We start from the raw sequence: 20,543 nt of genomic DNA, 5'->3' as shown, positions 1-20,543 counted from the left end.
ACAGTACGATTCTCCTCGGTACTGTCTCTTACAGTCTCTGTCACATCAATGGGACAGAGACCCATTGACCGACATCAATGGGTCTGTGGGACATCAATGTCCCACAGACATCTTGTGGGAGCAAGACCTTGCTTCAACAATCAGAAGCAAAATCTTGCTTCTGATTGCTGCTATGGAAACGATCAGATCAGTTCTGCATGACTCAAGCTGACATAAATGCTTAAATAAAAAGCTATATATTTTTTTATTTATTATAAAGAGATTAATAGATTTGTATATGATTTAATTTTTGCATTTGTGGTTTTCCATACCTGCTGTGGTAAAGCATCAGGCAGTGATCAGACTCCATCAGGGAGGACTGTTTGCTAGAAAGTAGTGGGAGCAACTTTTTTGGCAAACACCTGAGACCACAGAACTTCACTGTCCACTAGACTTTGCAACCCATTCGAGCTTGAAGACGTCAGAAACTTTTCTTCTGGTTGGCGAGACGTGAAGCTCTTTGTAGTCTTATTTCATATCACCAGATAGATTTGTTTGTTTTAGTAAATTTCTTGATTTGAAAAGTCCGGTAGTAATTAGTGCTGGGCTTGGCTTGTGAGACTCCACGATAATAATCTGATTAATCACATTTACTACACATTTGACTTCACACGCGATGGCGGGATTAAGTGACCTTTTGCTATCTCACGTGAAAGAATAATGTGGGAGGTCAGCCCGCCTCTGTTATGCTATTCACTCACCAAATGAAGAAGTCGCAGACCCGGATCAGCTTCACGAGTAGACGAGTGTTAGAGCGATGACCAATGACCAGTTACTTTCTGACAAAGAAAGTGATATAATTTAAATTTGATGCGTTTGCTCAACTGTCAATAGGATCTTTACATCATTAATGCAGGGTCTCACCAACTCAAACTTAAGATTTTCTAAGATAATTTTGAACAGAATTTAAGACCCATATCTCCACAGAAACTGCGATGGACTGGCGACCTGATGACTGGCCAGGGTGACACTAGCCTCTCACTTGTTTACCGCTGGCGACAGGCACCAGCATCCCTGGCGACCCCACTAGGGACAGGCGCGTTAGATTGGTGGGTGGATGGATCTCCACAGAAATGTACAGACTTCGTTCAGCCAACTCAGAGTAAATTTGCACTACATGATAGACGCAAAAAAGCTAGCTAGCTGGCTAGTCACAGAATGCAATGAAGATGCTCGAGTGTGACTTGAACTTTTTCCCAACATCAAAGTTCGATGTGAAAACTAAAAAATAAAAGGGATTAACCCTCCTGCCTCCTTAAGAGACAGAGTTAATAGCAGGGTCATTGCAGGTTGGCACTGACCTCAAGTACACTTTTACAATTTTCTTTTATGTGTGTGGTTTCAGGAACTGACGGTCTGATGGGACACCACACTTTGCTGCTGTAAAACCATAACGATACTTTCCGAGGTTCATGCTAAGACCATTGGAGGGTCTAATAGTCCTGTTAATTCAAAATTTAAACCCTTTGATTAACGTATTAAAGGTCAACTTACTTTTCTGAACCAATTTAAGACATTTTAAGGCTTTAATTTTAATTTTAACACTTTTTGCGGACTCCCTGTAATGTTTTGAAAAGAATGCTATGAAGTCTTCCAATGCCTCCTGTACTGCCCACTATATTGTTTAAAACTCATTTGTACTTGATGTCACCATCTCCTTCTCTTATGATTTACAGTCACAGGAAACTCAAGAGGCAGCTTTTCTTGGCACGTTGATGAAGGAAATGTGTTGTGATAGAGATTACGGTTAACTCCACACTCAAAAGCAAAGAATATTTTCACGTAGGCTCATTGACTTGGATTGATTTCTTGCCATAATCAACAAATCCTCATTTGAAAATTGCTTTTAGGTGAAAGTCTAATGGCAAATTATTTTGGTGACCAGACTAAGAAAAAGACAACTTAGGTATACAGATGTAGACCATAGTTTAATGCCGAAAATGAACTAAAACACCCTAAAACCTCTGACCCCCACCAAGATTCAAGTCTGTCATGTCAGTAGCTTTGAGTTACGGCACAGTATGGCACATCATCTCATTCTCTCCTTTTTACTCTCTCTCTCACACACACACACCCACACACACTAAATTTCATTTAATATTATAGTCCAAATATTTATATCCCATCAGTTCATTAATCTACATCACTACTTAAATATGTACAATACTGAGCAAAAATGAGTCAACTATCAGTTCCGTTTAAAAGTCAAAATAAATTGAAGGAGTATTTTTTTATATATATAATTAAAGTAACTTCTCAGTTTATTGGCTCCTTCAGCTCTGGTCTGAAGTGTGGCTTTCACAGAGATGTCGGAGTCTCATTTCAAGCTTTCACACTTCTTCATCCGTCGTCTGCGGATAATGAGGCGTACATCAACAAGCATGACCGATGAGGGAGGATTTGGCACGAGGTGGGAGGAACATCGACACCAGCAGTGGTAGAATTTGCTCTCAGTGTTTGCTTTCCTTTTCACAGCGGTCCTGAGAGGCTGGATGTGAAACGGTCGCACTCTCCGACTCTTTGGCCAGAGTTCTCCATTGAGGATCGCATTTCTCAGAGAGTCGATAAACGGATGGAGGGTGAAGAAACGTGGCGCCTTTCGCCCACCGTGCCGTTTCATTTGCTGCTCCTGCTTCCCCCGAAGCTGCAGAGCCACTGTCTGAAGACGGCTGTTCGGACGAGCCTCGCCGCTTGTTTTTGCTTTCCTACGGATGCGGGAGGTTCATCCGATCCTCTATCAGCGTGTTGTCTGGGCCTTGTGCTTCCATGCACTGCTTCACAGTTGCTATGACTCCGTTCAGACGCCTGTCCAGAGCTGCGAGGTGAGGCTCCGCCAGGACGGGATTAATGGGATCAAAAGCGAGCGCCTGTCGCATGGCCGAACTCAGGACTCCACCTTTCAGGAAGCTCAACCTGTTCCAGGTGGAAACACGAATCCTGCCGCAGGGAGTTGAAAGCAACAAAACACGCAGAGGCGATTGGTTATGGGAGAGACCAATCTGATGAATGTGACTTGACCGTGTGGGGACTTACATGCAGCACTGGTAGAGGGGCGCCAGGATGCTTCGCTCATCCAAAGAAGGATTGCCGAAGCTGCCGAGAAAACACAACAGAGATGAACAAGAGAAGTTAAAGGTGTGTGAATACTCCATGCATACACAGAACTATTGAGCTCTTGCCTCAAAATTATTGAGACAGGACTATGTTAAAAAAGAAAGTCTTTATACTGAGCACCGATAGACAAAAGATACATGTTAATGTTGCTCATATTTTTACACTTATAGGTGAAACACTCAGCCCCCTTCATTCGACCCACCAACATCAGGATCACTCATCCAAAGAAGCAAAAGTCATCAGACCGTGACCTATTAGTAAGACCCCACACTATTCACGCTATTTTGCATGGGCAACCACCGTTAAGACAAAAAAAAGTACAAAAATGTAAATAATAATTATAATTACTGAAGAAATGAAATAACTATACACATAAATAAATAAATAAAATAAAAGTAAAATCCCTGCTTGATGAGATTAAGAAGGTTTGGCTTTGAGTCTGCCTAGGCTTCTTGGATTCCAAATAGAGAATAATAATTTATCCCTACAGCTTGTTAGTGTATGTCTGATATTTTTGTTTAAACTGCATCAGATCTCCTCGCTTTAGACCACCTTTTATAGGGTCTTTGGATTTATATTTGTAATAAATATCCTTCTGTGTGCAAGCAAAGTAGTGAAAGCAATGGTGTGTGTGCGACTTTTCGTAATTATGAGGAAATATAGCCATTGCTGCTTTGGGTTGTGGATTAGTATTTAACCACTATGGCAAACAGGAAGAACTATTCGAGGAATAGATCTTCCTCAAAACTAAAGAAGTAGAAACTCTTGTGAGATATTGTCACATTCTCACTTTAGTTGAAGACATTAATTGCCTTTCCTTTTACTCCCTTTACCTCCATTTTTCATCGTAGCTGCATCTGTGGTTTTCGTTTCATGCTCTGCTTCTTTTCCATAATCTCCTCCTTCTCAGATGTTCTTCCCCCCCACAGTAATAACTTTGTTGAAATAAAATTCTCCAATAGGCTTAAACCTCTGACTTAGTTTCTTTGTCTTTCTCGACTTCTCAGTTTGTGTCGCACCAAATGCTGCTCCAAAAACCGCTAGCAGCAGCAGCACTACCGTTTTCTGTGTGGAGTTTTTTTTTTTTTTTTTGCACAAAAATGCAACATTGTACGGGTTGGCAACGGAAGCGAGCCAAAGGCAAAAACCAACGTCGTCCCAACTGGCAAGAAATTTGCAGTCGACTCAAACTGTTGCCTGACGAAAACTCCTGTGAGGAAAAACAAAACCCTACATAAAAGATACGAGATTAAATAGTCCTGCCACTACAATATTTTAAGACCTATGGGGAATACATTTAAAACCATCTTATGTGTTTTTAAGTGGATTTAAGACTTTTTAAGGCCTTGATTTTACGATTAAGGCTTTTTAAGGAGGTATAAGTTATTTAAGGTGGTGCGGTTTGTTAGAGAATAATCCTCATCATCCACCCAACGTAAAACCAACACTCCCTCATCCTACCACAGCAGCAAAAAGGAAGTGGTTCAATGTTCAGATGAATATCTGCTGTTTGGTCTAGAAGTAAAAAAAGAAAATAAAATTTTAAAAAAATCAGATACGAAATAATGTATTTGTTCTGCCAGGGAGAGACTTTACAACCAGACAAAAAAAAAAAAAAAAGCCTGACACCATGCTTCTCAGAATAAAAAAGAGAAGTTATCAGTAAAACTGTTCACAAACCAGACTGTGTTTATAAAACAAACAAATTTAAGAGCAAGACTAGAAAAACCCTCTTCTTTCCATCCGAGGAGTGGGTGTATATGACTCAGTTATAAAGCGGTTTCAGTGGCGGTAAGTTCTTGAAAAAGAGATGGGCAAACGAGAAGAGATGAGTGACAATTTAACAGGATATCAAAAGTGAGATGTAAAAAGTGGATTAACAATATCCTTATGGTGCCGATACGTTTACTAAAAAGGAGAATTTTACTGTAACTCTTCAGGAGTGACTAATCTGTTTGTTCAGTGTCAACGCTGCACACAGACTCCGCTCCAGAGTCTCAGTTACGGTAAAAAAACAAGGGACTTCTTTAAATTTGATGCAAAACAAACATGGTACGACTTCAAAAAATAAATGAATAAATAAAAAATACAATCAAAATAATTTCATCTTGTGGTTTCATCACTCCTCACCTCTTGGCGTTATCTAGCAGGATGAGCATGCTGGCTCCGCCGTCATCCTGGAAACTCTCGTAGTGATGGCGATCGGCGTTGCCGATCAGATAGTCAAAAACGGCTGTATCAATCACATCAAGGAGCCGCGGCCCCGCGTCGTATGGGGGCATTTTCTTCACCGCTTCGCAGTAGCTTTCATCATACTCCCACCTATGTGGAAAAACAAACATAAAAGTTCTTTTGATAGATTAAAATAAGTTTGTTTGCAATGGCAACTGGAAGTACCTTCCTGTCAGCTCACAAAAGATAAGATCAGGTGGTTAGAGCCGCACTTAAGAAGGAAGCTAGGTTGACAGAAAAGTCATTAAATTACAGACATCACAGAAACCAAACGGCCAAATGAATTTTACAAGACAGGAAATGAGGTGAAACGTCGGGTCTGCAGCTCCGTTTTTTTTCTCCCAATATGTTTTCCTTGAAGCTCTTATTGCACAACAGGAGCCGGTGGAGTGTGCTCGGAGCTGCCCTCTGTCTACACGGTGCAGCTGTGCACACACAGGAGCCAGAAAGGAGAAACCAGAATTCACACAGACAGGAAGAAAAGTCAGTTAGGCTAAATTTAGATAAAGGGGAACAAGCCTGTAGGTCTGGGCTGATGTGAGTTAAATTACTCAGAAGAGGGTACTGGCAGCCACTTAAAATAGTTATTTCATGGACTTTTTAGCTCAGCACGTAGCAGCATGTTTGAAAAAAAAAAATAATAAAAATAAATTGAGAATAAAATGCAAAATAAATGGCCATGGAGGAAGGCGTACACTTCTGCCAAAAATATCGAAAATATTGAGATTAATTTGACATTTTTAATATTAAAGAAACTTGGATATTGCCTGACGTCAAAGTCAAAGCCCAGAGAAAAATCTCTATACATTTACGATATTAAAAAGACATTCTAGGCGTGCCGTGGTGGCGTAGGGGATAGCGCGACCCACATTTGGAGGCCTTGAGTCCTCGACGCGGCCGTCGTGGGTTCGACTCCCGGACCCGACGACATTTGCCGCATGTCTTCCCCCCTCTCCTTCCCCGTTTCTTGTCAGCCTACTATCATATAAGGGACACTAGAGCCCACAAAAAGACCCCCTGGAGGGGTAAAAAAAAAAAAAAAGACATTCTGACATGGTCAAGTCAAAATTTTGAAAAAGAAAAACAAAGTTGTCTGAAATTCTAAAGTCCACTTTCAGGTAGAACTTGGCTTTTTTCCTGCGTCAAAACATCTGAGGACCAGATTCGATGCAGCCACGTGTTTCTTACAAGTTTCTGAATTTACAATTTCAAAGACTACCCTACTTTTAATTTCATAAATATATATGCCTTTAATCATGATGAACTGTAATTTTTTTTCATGCAAATGTACAACCTTTCAACATCAAATAACATCACATTCTTTTTTTGTAAGCATTTCTTTGGGCAGAAATTTATGCCTCAGTGGATTTTTTTCCCCCCCTTTGATCTGTATTAATCATAATGGCTCAAAATTCTTTTAGTAAAATTACTATAATGATTTCTACACATGAAAATGCTTTGCACTCTATTACGCAGCATTCCCTGATCAAATTTGTTATTAATCTACAGAAACTGAGAAAAAAAGTGACACGCTGTTCAAATAAAACTAACTTTTTCTTTACAAATTTCCTGTATAGGTTGAAAAACATTTGAAGTTTTAACTTTTCTGTGGCTCACTTTTATACTTGTAAAGTATTTATATATTAAATACATTATTCCCGTGTGCAAATATACAGTAGTCCTGGTAAGAGCTACCAACAAACATTATTTAGGTCTCCAAAACTAAGTTCTAATTAATCTTGTATGAAATGTGTCTGGTATTTCAGATTAGTATTATTAATTGTCAAAAGTTATTTAAAAGTAGGCATTACTACAGTATATTCAACGAGAAAATGCAGCCCAGTCTTGACCGAGTCTTCACTGGAGGTGGAAAAGTTTCATTTTTAAAAACTTTCCGTTAACCTTCAAAAACATTTAGTAGGTTAAGCTTCACCCACTGGTTCTAATAACGTCATTTCTGGTGCAATAAATGGCCGAGGAGTCTGCCAAATTACACAGTTTACAAACCACTTGTTGATGTTTGACAGATAAGCCAGTTTCATCATAGACCAAGCTTATCTGGCATTTATTAAAATGCATCTTTTGTTTTGGAGTAACGTTGGAGTCTTTCGTTATTGTCCAAATCAAAAACCTAACAATAATGTTGTGATGTGTCTTTAATGTGTTAAAAATCAAGCTAACGATCTGAAGGAATCGTTCGCCCACCTGTAGGTGGATTTATACGACTACATTTTGAACAGAACCAGTAGTAATCACCTGGAATTTTTTTTTTTTTTAAAAAACCCTGTAATTTTCTACTTTTATTGCATCCAGTTAATTTCTCTTTCCCAAAAATCAAATTCAGGGACTTCCTCTTTACGATGATCTCATTAAAGAATGTTACTGTGCTAGAAGTTCCCAGGCAAAATACCATTTCACAATAAAGATTCACCAGGACATCTCACTCCACATGGGTAATGATGCTTCCCTACATGTATCCGTCATCTGGACCTCCTCTGACTTGAACAGTCTTGGATTTATTGATACTCCTCTCTCCTTTCTGCCGTCTCTTAACTAAGAGTAACTAATAAAATATTCTTCTTCACATAGACATGCTGTACTTTTTCTTCTACGGCACAATATTTAATTACCCACCAAAAAAAATACACCCACTAACGTTCCTGCTATCTGACAACATAAGCTCTTCGTGACCAGCAGTCCATTTTTCTAAAGCTTTTGACACCATTGTCCACTTCACATCACTCAAATGTCTTCCAGATGTTTATCCTAAACAAACTGTGAAAGGTTTGGAAATGATCTCATAAGTAGTACCAGGCAGTTCAGATGGACGGTTCTATTCGGAGCCATTGCAAATACCCAAGGGAGTCCCACAAGGCTTAATTCTTGGCCCATTGGGGTTTTTTCTCTTGTTTTTAAAAGACAAAAACAAAATAACCTGGGAGAATTTAAACTTTAAGCTCGCCAGATATTCAAAAGTAAGAGATGAATTGGAATAGAGAAGTGTTAGGTTGCTGGCACTTAATGCTCAAAACAATCTTCGGAATGGAACAACCTGGCAAAACAAAGTCAAATATATAAAATAATGAGCAATATCAGCGTTGAGGACTGAAGATGTGGTAAGGCATTTTAAGGATCAGCATCTCCAGAATGTTTACTTCCCATTTTCTAGCTTGCAACATAAATGTACAGTTCTATTAAAAAAGTATTTTTCCTCTTTTCTGACAGGTGTATACTTTGTAGATCAATAAACAAATTTTAATAGATGGTTAATAACAACAATTGCCGTGGAAGTGTGTCTCCTGTTTAAGGTCAAGCTAAACCGTCAATATATTTTTAGTCTGGACTTTGACTTTGCCTCTCTGAAATAACAATTTTGGTAATTTTTTTGGACTTGTTAATGTGTTTCAGATGATAATTCTACTATGTAGTAAAAAAAAAAAAAAAAACGTCTTCTCCCAGCTATTTCATCACAAAACAAACAGAAATAAATAAAATAAATAAAAAATGAACTAAAATCTAAAATTCTGATGAGTTTTTACAAAGATTAGCACATTGGTTGTCCTGGTGAGATAAGAGATCTGGTCAATTTTTCAACATATTATTATATTTTCTTACAACAGCTATTACTTCAGTAACAGTGGCTAATAATTTAGACATAAATGCTAATGACTTTGTCTTTCATCCATTGATGAATTGCTTTAACTGGCCTACTTCATGTTATCAGACAGGTTCCATTTGTGTGACATCTTGATTCTGCGGGCCAGGGCGCCATCAGGCCTGGCTGATCTCAGTTATTTTTATTGGGGGACAGCCCTTGTTTTTAAAATGAGTACATTTTAAAAATAGCTTTTGAATTTACATCATGTCTGTTGCTAAAATTGATTTGATCTGAACTACTTCAGTGCAACGAGGAAGCAAAAGCAGAATAAACTAGGGGTCGGGGGATCATGAGAAGTTGTGGAACGATTGTGATAACGACAAAAGTGAAGATACAAACTGATTCGGTTCTTTTTTAGGCAACTGAATGTCCAGCAATCATAGCTCCACAAATACAAATAATGCTCTTGAACATTGATAACGTGCTTCTTTGGGACACCAGTCACATAAAAAAAAAAGTGTGATTTGTATGACTAAACTGTACACAGCAACTACATCTAATCATATTTTCAAATTTATTGATACGTTCACTGAACAAACAGCGATACAAACAATAATAGCAAAACTGACAATGCCGACAGTACAGACGCTTTTGGGTTTTTTTTTGTTTTTTTTAAACAGCGTTAATTGGAATTTATTGTGACAACTAATTAGCTTTCTTGTTATAATAAGAAGTTTTTCACTTTTAATGGCAAATTATATGATAAATGCCCAACCCTTAGAATAAATACTCCAATCTTTTCTGCCAAAACGCAAAACATTTCCTCTTTGTGCAATAATTGCTAAAAGAGAAGCAGACCACCATCATCTATACCGCAGGTTTCTGCTCCATTCACCCATGTGAAAGCCACACTAACCATCAGAGGTCTCTTGGGAAATGATGGGATGTCTGAGTCTGCAGAAGGGAATTTGTCGCTGCAAAGCAGAACTGTGTGTAACTTCCCTCACCAGCCGAAACAGCGTACACACCCGAACTGCATTCTGACCTCATGTTATGAGCAATCAAAGCTCAACCACATTCAGGCATCAGCCTGAACAACGCAACATTTAAATTTTTCTTGATAACCATCAAACCGAATCGTGCTTGTGTCACAGAATTGTCCCAGGCGGCCATAAATTCCACACCCACCTGGCCAGTTTGCCCTCTCTGTACGTGCGGCCCCACGGGTGTCTGTGTTTCTGCAGGGGCCACACGTCCGGCAGCCAGAGGGTCAGCGAGCCCTCCATGGTTTCACCGTCCGCACACGCCGGCTCCGTCTCCCGGCAGTAGTAGCACTTCCCATAGAAACACGTGTTGTTACCTGAAGAGAGACACGATGAGAACGGGAATGACACGGCTGCTGTGATTTAGCACAAAAAAACCACAAAAAACTTAAAATATACGTTTCGTCAGGAATAAGTCATGAAACTGACATTTTACGGAAAGTTGTTAAAAATATTCCAACTTCATGGGCAGCAGTGAAGTTATTGTGTTTTTTTTCATCGTCATAGAAAATGTACTCTGAAAGTTGCAGGTTTGACTGACGAGTTCAAACTTCATACGTTGCTCATTTGCATTATAGTACAGCAAAAAGGAAAAACAATGAAGCAGAATATTAACCCGGGTTCAGAGATGAGTCAGCGTGACGTACTGAACCAGCGGTGAATTCACAAGGCGTTTAGATGCCCCAGTGTACCGTTTTATTTTTTCATTTTTATTTTTTCCTTCCCCCTGCGATGTGATATGGAAAAAAAAAAAAGCTTTTCCAGATTTGTATAATGTTTTCAGATGATTTATCTGAGTGACTAAAATCTACAAAGATTAAATGTTTCTGTAAGATTTCAGAGTTGATAAAAAAAACAAAAAAAACAAGGCATAAACTGTCCAGAAAGAAAAATATTAAATCAGCCAGAAAAGCTATTGTACCACTTGGTGTTTTGGTTGACAAAAATAAAATGTAAAAATCAAGACAAAAATCTAGTAGAGTAATTACAATAAGAGTCAGCAAAGGTCTGACGATAGCAAGTAAATTAATGTTAGCAAATTAAAAACTGTAAATATAGAACGGGTCCGAGTCATTTCAGCCCTTCATCCGGTCCAGGGGCATCCAACCTGCGGCTCCGGAGATGCAAATGGATCTTTGAACCTTCTGCAGTGGCTCTTAATAACTTCGGCTAAAAATGAAAAAGAACCAGCTAATGTAGTCCTACTTCCTGTTTCCTGTCTATGATCTGCCATTTCAGACAAAAAACCCTTTCTATCCAGATACTGAACCATAGCGGATCCGTCTACTTTTCTCCACAATTTCACATCAACAAGATGCTCAGATTTTGCAGATAATTTAGTTCTACATTTTATCACCGTTTCAATTGAACTGGTTCTAATCCCACTTTGGATTGAAGGCTCTTACGATATGTCAGATTGTGACCTGGGACCAAAACTAAATAACTGCGAGACCTCCTGCAGGAGAACCCAAGTTACCACATTTTAACCTGAAACACTAAAAACTGTTTGTGTATGAAAAGGTGAAGGGCTGAAAATGATCTTCTCACAAAAACACTGAAGTTATTAAATGAGTCACAAAAAAACAAAAAACACAAACATAATCGATAAGTCAAGTTGGTGACACAGAGCGAACTCGTGTGATTTAAATGGGCAACTTTGCTGCACTGTGCAATAAAAAAAAAGTGAGCCAGAGCTGCCTCTCTACATACTTCACAGAAAAAAACTCTCGTATGCAAATTTCTACACATTCTGGATTTTCTCTGCCAGTCTAACACTCACACTGTCAGATATCACTTTTACCTGTGATACAATCTGATAAAGCTGCACAGTAATATAAAAGCCTCATCGATCGTCATTTAACGTCTGAACTGCGACTCACCGACACGGAACTCTGTCAACTGTATTTATCTTCTAAGGTGGTTTTATATAAAGCTTCTCCCAAATATATTGATTCGGTCTCCAGATCAGTGATTAAATGAATCATTTCAGCCAATCAGGCTGGAGAACTCAACAATCCCGAAGGAAATGAAAATGATCGGCCATAAAGTTTCCACACTCCCCCCAACATCAACCTGTGTATAAAAATCGGCCTTTTTTTGCTTTTGTTTTATTTCAGGGATAATCGCAAAACTAATTATACTTTTCCATGTAAATTTCTGCCATCTGCCTGAAACTTGACGTGTTTGCCAGAGTCATGCGTTGATTAAACCAGCCGTCTTCTGTAATAATTAGATTTGCTTCTTTTCCCCCGCTTTGATTTGATTTAGTCTAGAAACGTTATAAGATTCCTGCAAAGATGAATATATTCTCGCAATTGATCTTCTGTTTATTTTAGATTTATCAACCGTAATATTAACTAGATCTGGATTACTTTCTTCTACGACTGAAATATGTTCTAACTTTAAGGTATCTAAAACGAAAAAGTCTTTTATCCCCTGAGAAAGTAAAATACCACTGACGTAAAAACACATCTTACATCGAGTATCTTTAATACAGAGTCAATGCATTTCTTAATCCTGCTATGGGAGTGTGGTGTGGGTTTTAGGACTGAACTGAAAGGGCAAATAAAACCAGATTTTTGAAATGTCTGAAATAAATAACAATAGATAACAGAATCAAACGATTTTTCAGCATCACAAATCAAAATGATTGATTTTTCATTTTACTAATGTGTCCCATTAAATATAAAGCTCGTCCTGAGTCTGTTTGCCTTTAAGAAATTCTGTTTGATCTAGCAATTATTTGCAATATTTAGTTTATGCTTGATAGTTTAAAAAGAGTCCAATCAAAATGACTTGGTCTGACTTTTCCCCCAAAGAAATTTTAAGGAACAGAAACACTGGTTTGCTTCCACACGTCCAAAAATGGAGGAGGGGCAGCTCCTCTTCATCTTTATGAAATAAAAACGGACTTATAGAGCAGGTAAAGAACAAAAAGCATTTTTTATACAGCTCTTCTCTAAAATGAGGAGCCTCTCTGGTAAAGGCATCTACAAAGACTTAAAATAAATTAATCTTTTATTGTTGTGACATAATCACACTCTGAAAGGTCTAGAAAAAAAAAAAAATTGGGGTTCAATTTGAGTTCAACAGGGAAAACCCCACAAACACACAATATAACAAAACATTTCATTAAAGAAATTAATCTCAGTAGTTTGACTCAACATGTGTTTATTTGTGTCTCAGAAAATCCGAATATTACAAATATATATATAAAAACATAAAAGGATTTTTACATTTTGGTCCCGACTAGTAAAGACCGATACATAGTTTGTGCTGCAGACAGAGCGATCTCCACAAAATGGAAAACCAAGAAAACGTCGAAGCAGAACGAGCTGGATGCTCAGAATGCTGCACCTGTTCATGGAAAATTGAGTGGAAGGGAAAAATGTGGCAGAAGACCCACAAGCAATGAATCTGACTGAGAATCTGCAGAGTATTTTCAGGAGGAAGGTGTGAGAAGTAATGATTCAAAAAGTTCAGAAATGAAAGTTTGGACGATCTCATACCGTGAGATTCACTTTCTGAATAGCACTCCAGAAAAAAATTAGCGGTTTGATATTCTAATTCAAAGAGGCGCACCTGTTCCTTAGAGCTGGTGTGAAACCGAGCTGTACAGTAATATCAAAATAACATCATCATTCATCAGATTAGCCTGTCACCAACACATTGCACTTCATGCTACTTTTCTTCAAACTAATCTTCTCAATCTTAAGTCGAACCGTCTCCTGCAGTGGTGTGATAAATGTTCTCCCCCGCATTAAAACGTTTGAGATCCAGCTAATTCTAATATTGGATAAAGATAACCTGCGTCAATACAAAAAGAAGCTTTTAAATGATTTTATCCTTAAGTGTGGGTGGGGGAAAATGAATCAAACCAGCCTGGGCCTCTAAATCATAAATCAGATGTCAGTAAAGTACATTTTTATGAAAGCTGAGCTCAATTTTAGAAGCCAAACTAAGGCCTGATAATCATCTGACCTTATATATTTTAAATAGAGTCTCTCTGAAGGCTGAAAGATTTCAAACAGTTACACATCATGTAAAACCATGTAAAAAACCTAAAGGTTACAAAGTCATTATTTTAGACGAAGTCTAAAAGAAGCTGCAGCAGTGCTGAACCTCCCAAGAAGAACTACTCCTAGAGCACATTGACAACGTTTTTCCCATGATTAAACTAAAGGTTGAATTTTTTTAAACTAATGATAGATAGATTTTTTTTATATACAAGCGTTCGAAGTGAGCATCTCTCATAGGGTGGAGGGGAAACCCAGAACTGACTGGAGGGGCTCGATTTCCCGTCGGGTCTGGGAACGCCTCGGGGTCCCCAGAATGAGCCGGAGGACTGGATGGATTTTCATAAAGTCGTTAAGGCTTTTATACTTACAGTAACTGTGGTGTTAAAGGTGGAAAATTCCTGAAAATGTTTACAGAACATGACGCATCATCATAAAAATGCAACTTTATAAAAATTTATTGTTTTTTTGGATGACCAAAATCAGAAAATCCTTGCTGATGCATGTCTGAAGACTTTTACAGACTACAGTTTCTGTGCTGTTTAATTTTACCTTTGTACCTGCAAAAAAAAACCCCGAATCGAATCATCTGTAGGTTCCAAAAATAAAGAAAAGATTTTTATAGATAAAACAGACTTTTATCTATAAAAATCAGCTGAACTAACTTTAATCAGCTCTATTCCAAAATTTCAAAGTAAAGAATGGAGTACAGTACGCTGATAATAGATGTTTTTAAAGCAGAGTTTGGACACTTTTTACCTTTAATTAGTTTGTCAAACTCTAAAAACAATTGTGCAAAGTCCTTGGTTTGGATGTCTAGACAGGAGATGAAACTGAACTTTTTCTGATTTCTTAATGCGGTAAAATTCAGTCATTGTGTAAAAAAGCAAAATACTGATGGCTAAAATGTGAAACTCCTGGTATGATGTTGCAATTCAAAAATCAAGAATGTTGATTTCACATAAAATAAAGGTACCAACTGTGAAAACCGCTGCATTTCTTCAGCGTTTTTTTAATCTTTGTGCATCAAAACAAACACTATTTCTCCAACTCTTATCATTTCCATGTTCCATGGGAAATTATACAAGCAGATTCCCGGCTCAGGAAGAATAATAATTTGGTGTTCATGATGTACTTTGTCTTTTTAAATCTCAAGCTGGTCCGATGCATACTTCAAAGCAGATTCACACAACAGGTTTCAGATTATTTAGATGAAGCTGGTGCACCCAGACTGGTCAAACATGTTGATTCAGGTCATTCTCACATCCGTAATTGAAATTCTCCAGAGTTTTGCTTCATCACAAGCATCACCGATGCCACGCCCCTACAGGGTGGATTTCTAGACTTTATTCAGACTCAATGTGCGGCGAGACGGAGCCAGAGAAATACAGGACATGCCAGTTTGACGGAGAGTGAATTTGAGTCTCACAAAGCTCAAAACAAACTCAGAACGAGAAGAAAACTTGACAGAAATATACGAGGATCTTTTATTCCAGACTCAAAGCCAGAGGACTGAAAACGCTCACCTCTCGTAAGAAATTTGCATGCGGAGCGGAAGGAAAGTGCAGACTCACCCTGCATGAGGAAAGTGCTCAGCAGTTGATCGGTGGCGACGGGTTTGATCTCCGTTCGCAGGTTGACGTATCGGCCCACCACCAGGGGCGCCCTCCTGAACCCCAGGATCCTGAGGATGAAAGGAAACGTCACGTATCGTTTTGAGCGAGAATAAAAGACAGCGATGTGTGACGCTCACATAAACACACACACAAACACACCTGTCCAGGTGGAAAGCAGCCACCTCTGCATTGTGTCTGTCGTATCCTGCGTACGGCTCGCCTTCAACCACGTAGTCTCTGTTGTATCTGAGCAAGAAAATCAGACAAAGTCAGAATTTTAACCACTTTAAATGGACAAGAACGCCACAGATGGATGCAAGCAATTACAAATTAATAATTACAATTAATAATTTATAATAATAATAATATTTATAATTTATATTTATAATTTATTTATTTATAATTACAATTGATATAATTATAATTAATAATTTATTAGATCAAAATTAGTTCCAATCAATTAGCTAATAATGTCTGCTTAGATCTTGCTTTAGTGTTGTAGTTTGGCCTCCATCCAGCAGAAGGCGCTGCTGGTCATCCTTAACATCAGCCAATAGATACAGAAATAAAGAAGGCAGAGCCATACAAGGATGGGAAAAAGAAACGGTCCAAACAGAGTCCGGTGTGGGATGTAACATGAACTTTATGCTGTTTTGTTTTGAAATATAAACACTTGAAAAGCTCCTTTAGTTTCATCTTAACCCTCATTCAGCCGAGCAGAATCAACTCCTCATTCAAAACTTACTCATGTGCTGCGAAGGCGAGGATGTAATGAAAGAAAAACAGAGGTTGTTACGCAGAAAAATTATTTATGATCAAAAAAAAACCCATGTCAATTAGCATGATTGATTTTAAAGACTATCACGACTTAACGCATTTCATGGAGCAAAATTTTACTATTCCGTCAAGAGCAGCCGCACCATGAACATATCTGTTCATGGTGGATTAAGTGTTTCACATATTTTCATCTTTTATTCTATTCAACAGGACGGTCCTGTTTGGTTATATTTTCTAAATACGTGAGAAAAATCACAAATCTCTTTTTTATTCAGTCAGTTAATACAGTTGACAAAATAATGTTAAAATGTTATTTAATTTTTTTAAATTCAGCACATTATGAAAAGTGTATCCATGCCTTCATGTGTCAAAACCCAGGGTTTAAAGACGATGCTTATCAATTCATCGTAAGTCAATCAATCAACACATTAATCAATATCTAATCACAGAATGATCTGAAGTCTGACCTCTTGGGTTTAAAGACCACTTTCTGGCCTCCGTCCAGCACCAGCAGGGCTTTGAGCTGCGTGCCTTTGTAGCCCACGTCGGCGCGCTCTATCCTGGCCGTGCTCAGCGAGGTGAGCACGGCGGCCAGCTCGGGGGTCTCCTCGGGGTACACCTCTCGGGGGCCCACCCACTGGCTCGCTATCTCCCACGGAGACTGGAGAGTGTGTGTGAGGTGGGCTCCCCGGGGCAGAGAGAGACCCGACTCCATCTGTGGGGATTATCGCGCAGTTATAAAAGCAGAATGTAAACACGGAACAGATGGACGGATGAACTGCCAAACAGATGAGGAAAGCTTTATACAACAAAAAATTATTTTTATGCACAATCTCTTTCATTTTTATTGTGTGAAATTCTTTTTGATAAGACTTTATTTGAAGGGGTGTGCATAAGACTGACATGACAACACTTGTCATGAACATGAAGAAGTCTTCATGAATGCGGTCATGAAGTGTCAGTCGGTAAATAATGACACTTTTAATGCAAAAAATCACACATTTATTGTAACTTTTCTTTAAAAATGTCATTATCCACAGAATGACACTTCATGGCAACGGTCACAAGCATTCATGAAGACTCCTTCATGTTCATAACAAATGTTTTATGGTTATGACAGGGTGGTGTCACTGTCATGCACACCCCTTCATATAAAGTGTTACCACCTTTTCCAGGAACAGGAACCCTGTCAGCTAAGTATGTGCTGACCTTCCGGAAGGCGCGGAGGTCCCGCCGACTGGCCGCAGAGCCCTCCCCTCCGTCCAGCAGGAAGATCTTGGCCAGGCCCAGAAGCAGGAGCACGGCACACAGCACCACCATGCGCTGTTTGAGCTTCATCTCCGCCTCTCCCGACGGCGTGTGTGTGTGTGTGTCCCTCGCAGCGAGTCGGCCCTCACCGTCGACGCATGGCGACCGTCCCCGACCTGCCGAAGCCGCCTCGGAGGATCGAATCTGTCACCCCGGATTTTCTGCCTTTCCCCCCCCCCACCTCGTGGACGTCAAACTTTTGAGTGTTCCCTGCAGGGAAAGAGGAGGGAAAGGAAAATGAGAGACGGAGCAGAACCAATCAGGACAGTTGTGCTGCTGATAACGTGTGATGAGGAAGGGATTGATCTGCTGCCCCGGTGGGTTATTCCCCTCCATCCTCTCTGCTGGGGGCGGGGGGCGACCCAGTTCTTCTGCCGCTCAGTGGAAGCCTACCCAGCATATAACCCTGTTTCAGTAACGACCGCGACTTTATTTCAACAGCAGATAAAACAGGAGCTACTGCATCGAAAACCATTGAAACTTTGTGAAAACATTAGAAAACTGTTCTTTTTAGCTGTGAATATGACAACTGAAAATATTGTATCTACATTTTGTTTCCTAATTTAATAAGTCAATGATTTTATTTTTTGTCCTTGCATTGAATTTGTTTTTATCTTGTTTGATATGTTTTCAAACTCTCTTGATTTTTCTGCAAAGCACTTTGAATTGCCTTGGACACAAAATGTGCCACACAAATAAATTTTTCTTGCCTAGAAAACTCCTGGAGTCGATTACATGAAACATGGAGAAGAAAAGTTTTTGGCAGAAAGAGAAAAGCGCTAAATCATGCAAATGGAAATTATTGAGCTCGTTTTAATTTATCATGCAATTAATTGATTTATTGATTATTGTGACAGGCCTGGATAGCCTGTATGTATTTAGTGCTCGGCAGCAGCATAAACAGGTTACCAGGCAACGTTATGATCCCATACACATGACGACATCATGTCCTTTATCTCCGATTCTGTTCTGTGGTGGGACTAAGATGGAGTCATCAGCAACAGACACACCAGGTGGGCTTGGTGTAAGACCAAGGATGAACAATATAGTACTGAAAGAAGCTAACGCTCACTAGCCGCGTTTCCGTCAATGTTTTTTTCATCCGCAAAACAGCAAAATTCAAAATAGTTTCTCCAGCTTTGCAAAAGAAAAAAAATATAACAAGTTGGAGAATATGAACTCTTTTAAATACCATGGTATTGAAATAACCATGGTATCTCAATAACCAGATTATTCAGATTGGATAATCTGAAAAGCAATGCAGATGTGGCTCACCATGCAGGAACTAAACCTTCTGACTCAACCACCACAGTCTCCAAACGATGAGAGCCAATATCCTCTAGGAACAGGAAATTACTGAGCACGCTTTTAATGCAACACACACCCACGCGCTCCACCATGTTGCCAGCATCAGATTAGACTACATAAAATGCTACTCCAAACATATGCCACACTTTAATACCAGTTAGTATAGCTGTCAGACGTTAAGGAGACCCTCAGTTGTATGTCAGATGAATGTCTCAGAATTACTTCGGCCGTTAATCTGGCTGTCAGTTTTGGGTTTTTTTTGGCAATATTGAAAGTTGATGTTCAGAGAAATATTTCCAACCCCTTTGTTATTTTGCAAAGAGGAAATCGAAGTGCAAAGCTGATTACCGAAAAGACTTGCAGCAAAAGCTGCTCTGTGACGTATCAACTCAGGCCTGAAAACAGATGCCTGCCACACTTTTCAGATTGTATTTAATAATTATGTGCCATTTATGTGATGCTCTCTGTTGGTCATGCTCAGTCTCAAACACATATATTGAGGTTTGTGGTTGTTTTGACAGAATGTGGTTATTGACTGTTTTGTAAGAAAATATGTGTCGGTAGAGACTGTAATTTACATTTTAAACAGAACAATGTCTTCACAAGAAATAACATTTATGTACACAAGAATCTGACATAAAACTCGGCTGATGAACACTGGGTCACAATAAGACCACTAAACGTATCTGGGTCCAGCGACACCAACACTGTGAGACAACAACCTCCTGACTTACTCTGACTCAGATAATAGACATATCATGATCCCCAGCAGTGGAGACTAGACATTATACGATGAATAATGATTCAAAACTTGTTCTGTCTGCTAAATATATTCATAAATATGGGTTCAACCTGGGTTACACTGTTGCATCACTTATAATATTTACCTGCCACGTTAGCCAGAATGTTAGCTAAGGCTACCACACCCAGGGTAATCCTGTCAGGCTGACAGGTCAACATTTACAATACCATAAATATGTGGCGTGTGAGCCACGCAGGCAGGCGGTCCTAAACAATCGCTCTTTCATGATGCTGCTGCTTAACACCTCAGAGAAACCCAATCCAGGGGTTAAGATCACTGACACGGCATGAAAACAGTCTAAACCTTCCCACACTGCTTTAAACCAGACGCACGCCTACGTTTTCGCCCTATTAGGTCACTAAACCCTCCGCATCTCCCCGAAGAAAGCTACCAGCCTAGCAAGCCGCGGCTCATTTATTGCATTAGCTAAAAGAAGCCGCTAGCAGGATAGCTTCCGCTGGGTTCACGGACCGGGCTGACTTACCTTACGGCCTTTCTATGCGGCTCATCGTAAATGGAGCGGCCTCTGGTTTATCGGTAATGACGTGAAAGCCAGGCATAAATTATTTCGGCTGCTAGATAAAAGCCAGTGTCATTTCCACAATCCAGTCGGTTGCTCCCGTTTCTCCGCCCTCTCCCTCGATCCCAGCTCTGCCGTTGAGCGTTCACTTCCGAAACACTTCCTCCTGC

At 39.4% G+C, this 20,543-nt stretch overlaps 1 protein-coding gene across 1 annotated transcript; it reads right to left on the bottom strand.

The window, feature by feature from the left end:
* Window positions 1-1,948: 1,948 nt before the first annotated feature.
* On the bottom strand, window positions 1,949-20,543 carry fam20b (FAM20B glycosaminoglycan xylosylkinase). The gene is made up of 9 exons (XM_032572795.1): window positions 20,338-20,543; window positions 17,645-17,953; window positions 16,903-17,150; window positions 15,818-15,904; window positions 15,617-15,726; window positions 10,172-10,343; window positions 5,284-5,475; window positions 3,073-3,132; window positions 1,949-2,976 (listed from the first exon to the last, which is right to left on the bottom strand). The coding sequence occupies exons 2-9, from the start codon at window positions 17,771-17,773 to the stop codon at window positions 2,745-2,747; spliced, it is 1,230 nt and encodes a 409-aa protein (XP_032428686.1). The 5' UTR covers window positions 17,774-17,953; window positions 20,338-20,543; the 3' UTR covers window positions 1,949-2,744.

This window comes from Xiphophorus hellerii, chromosome 9 (assembly GCF_003331165.1).
Source record: "Xiphophorus hellerii strain 12219 chromosome 9, Xiphophorus_hellerii-4.1, whole genome shotgun sequence".
In the NCBI taxonomy this organism is placed as follows: Eukaryota; Metazoa; Chordata; class Actinopteri; order Cyprinodontiformes; family Poeciliidae; genus Xiphophorus; species Xiphophorus hellerii.
Note: the sequence above shows the minus strand (reverse complement) of the source record. Positions and strands in the feature narration are given on the sequence as shown.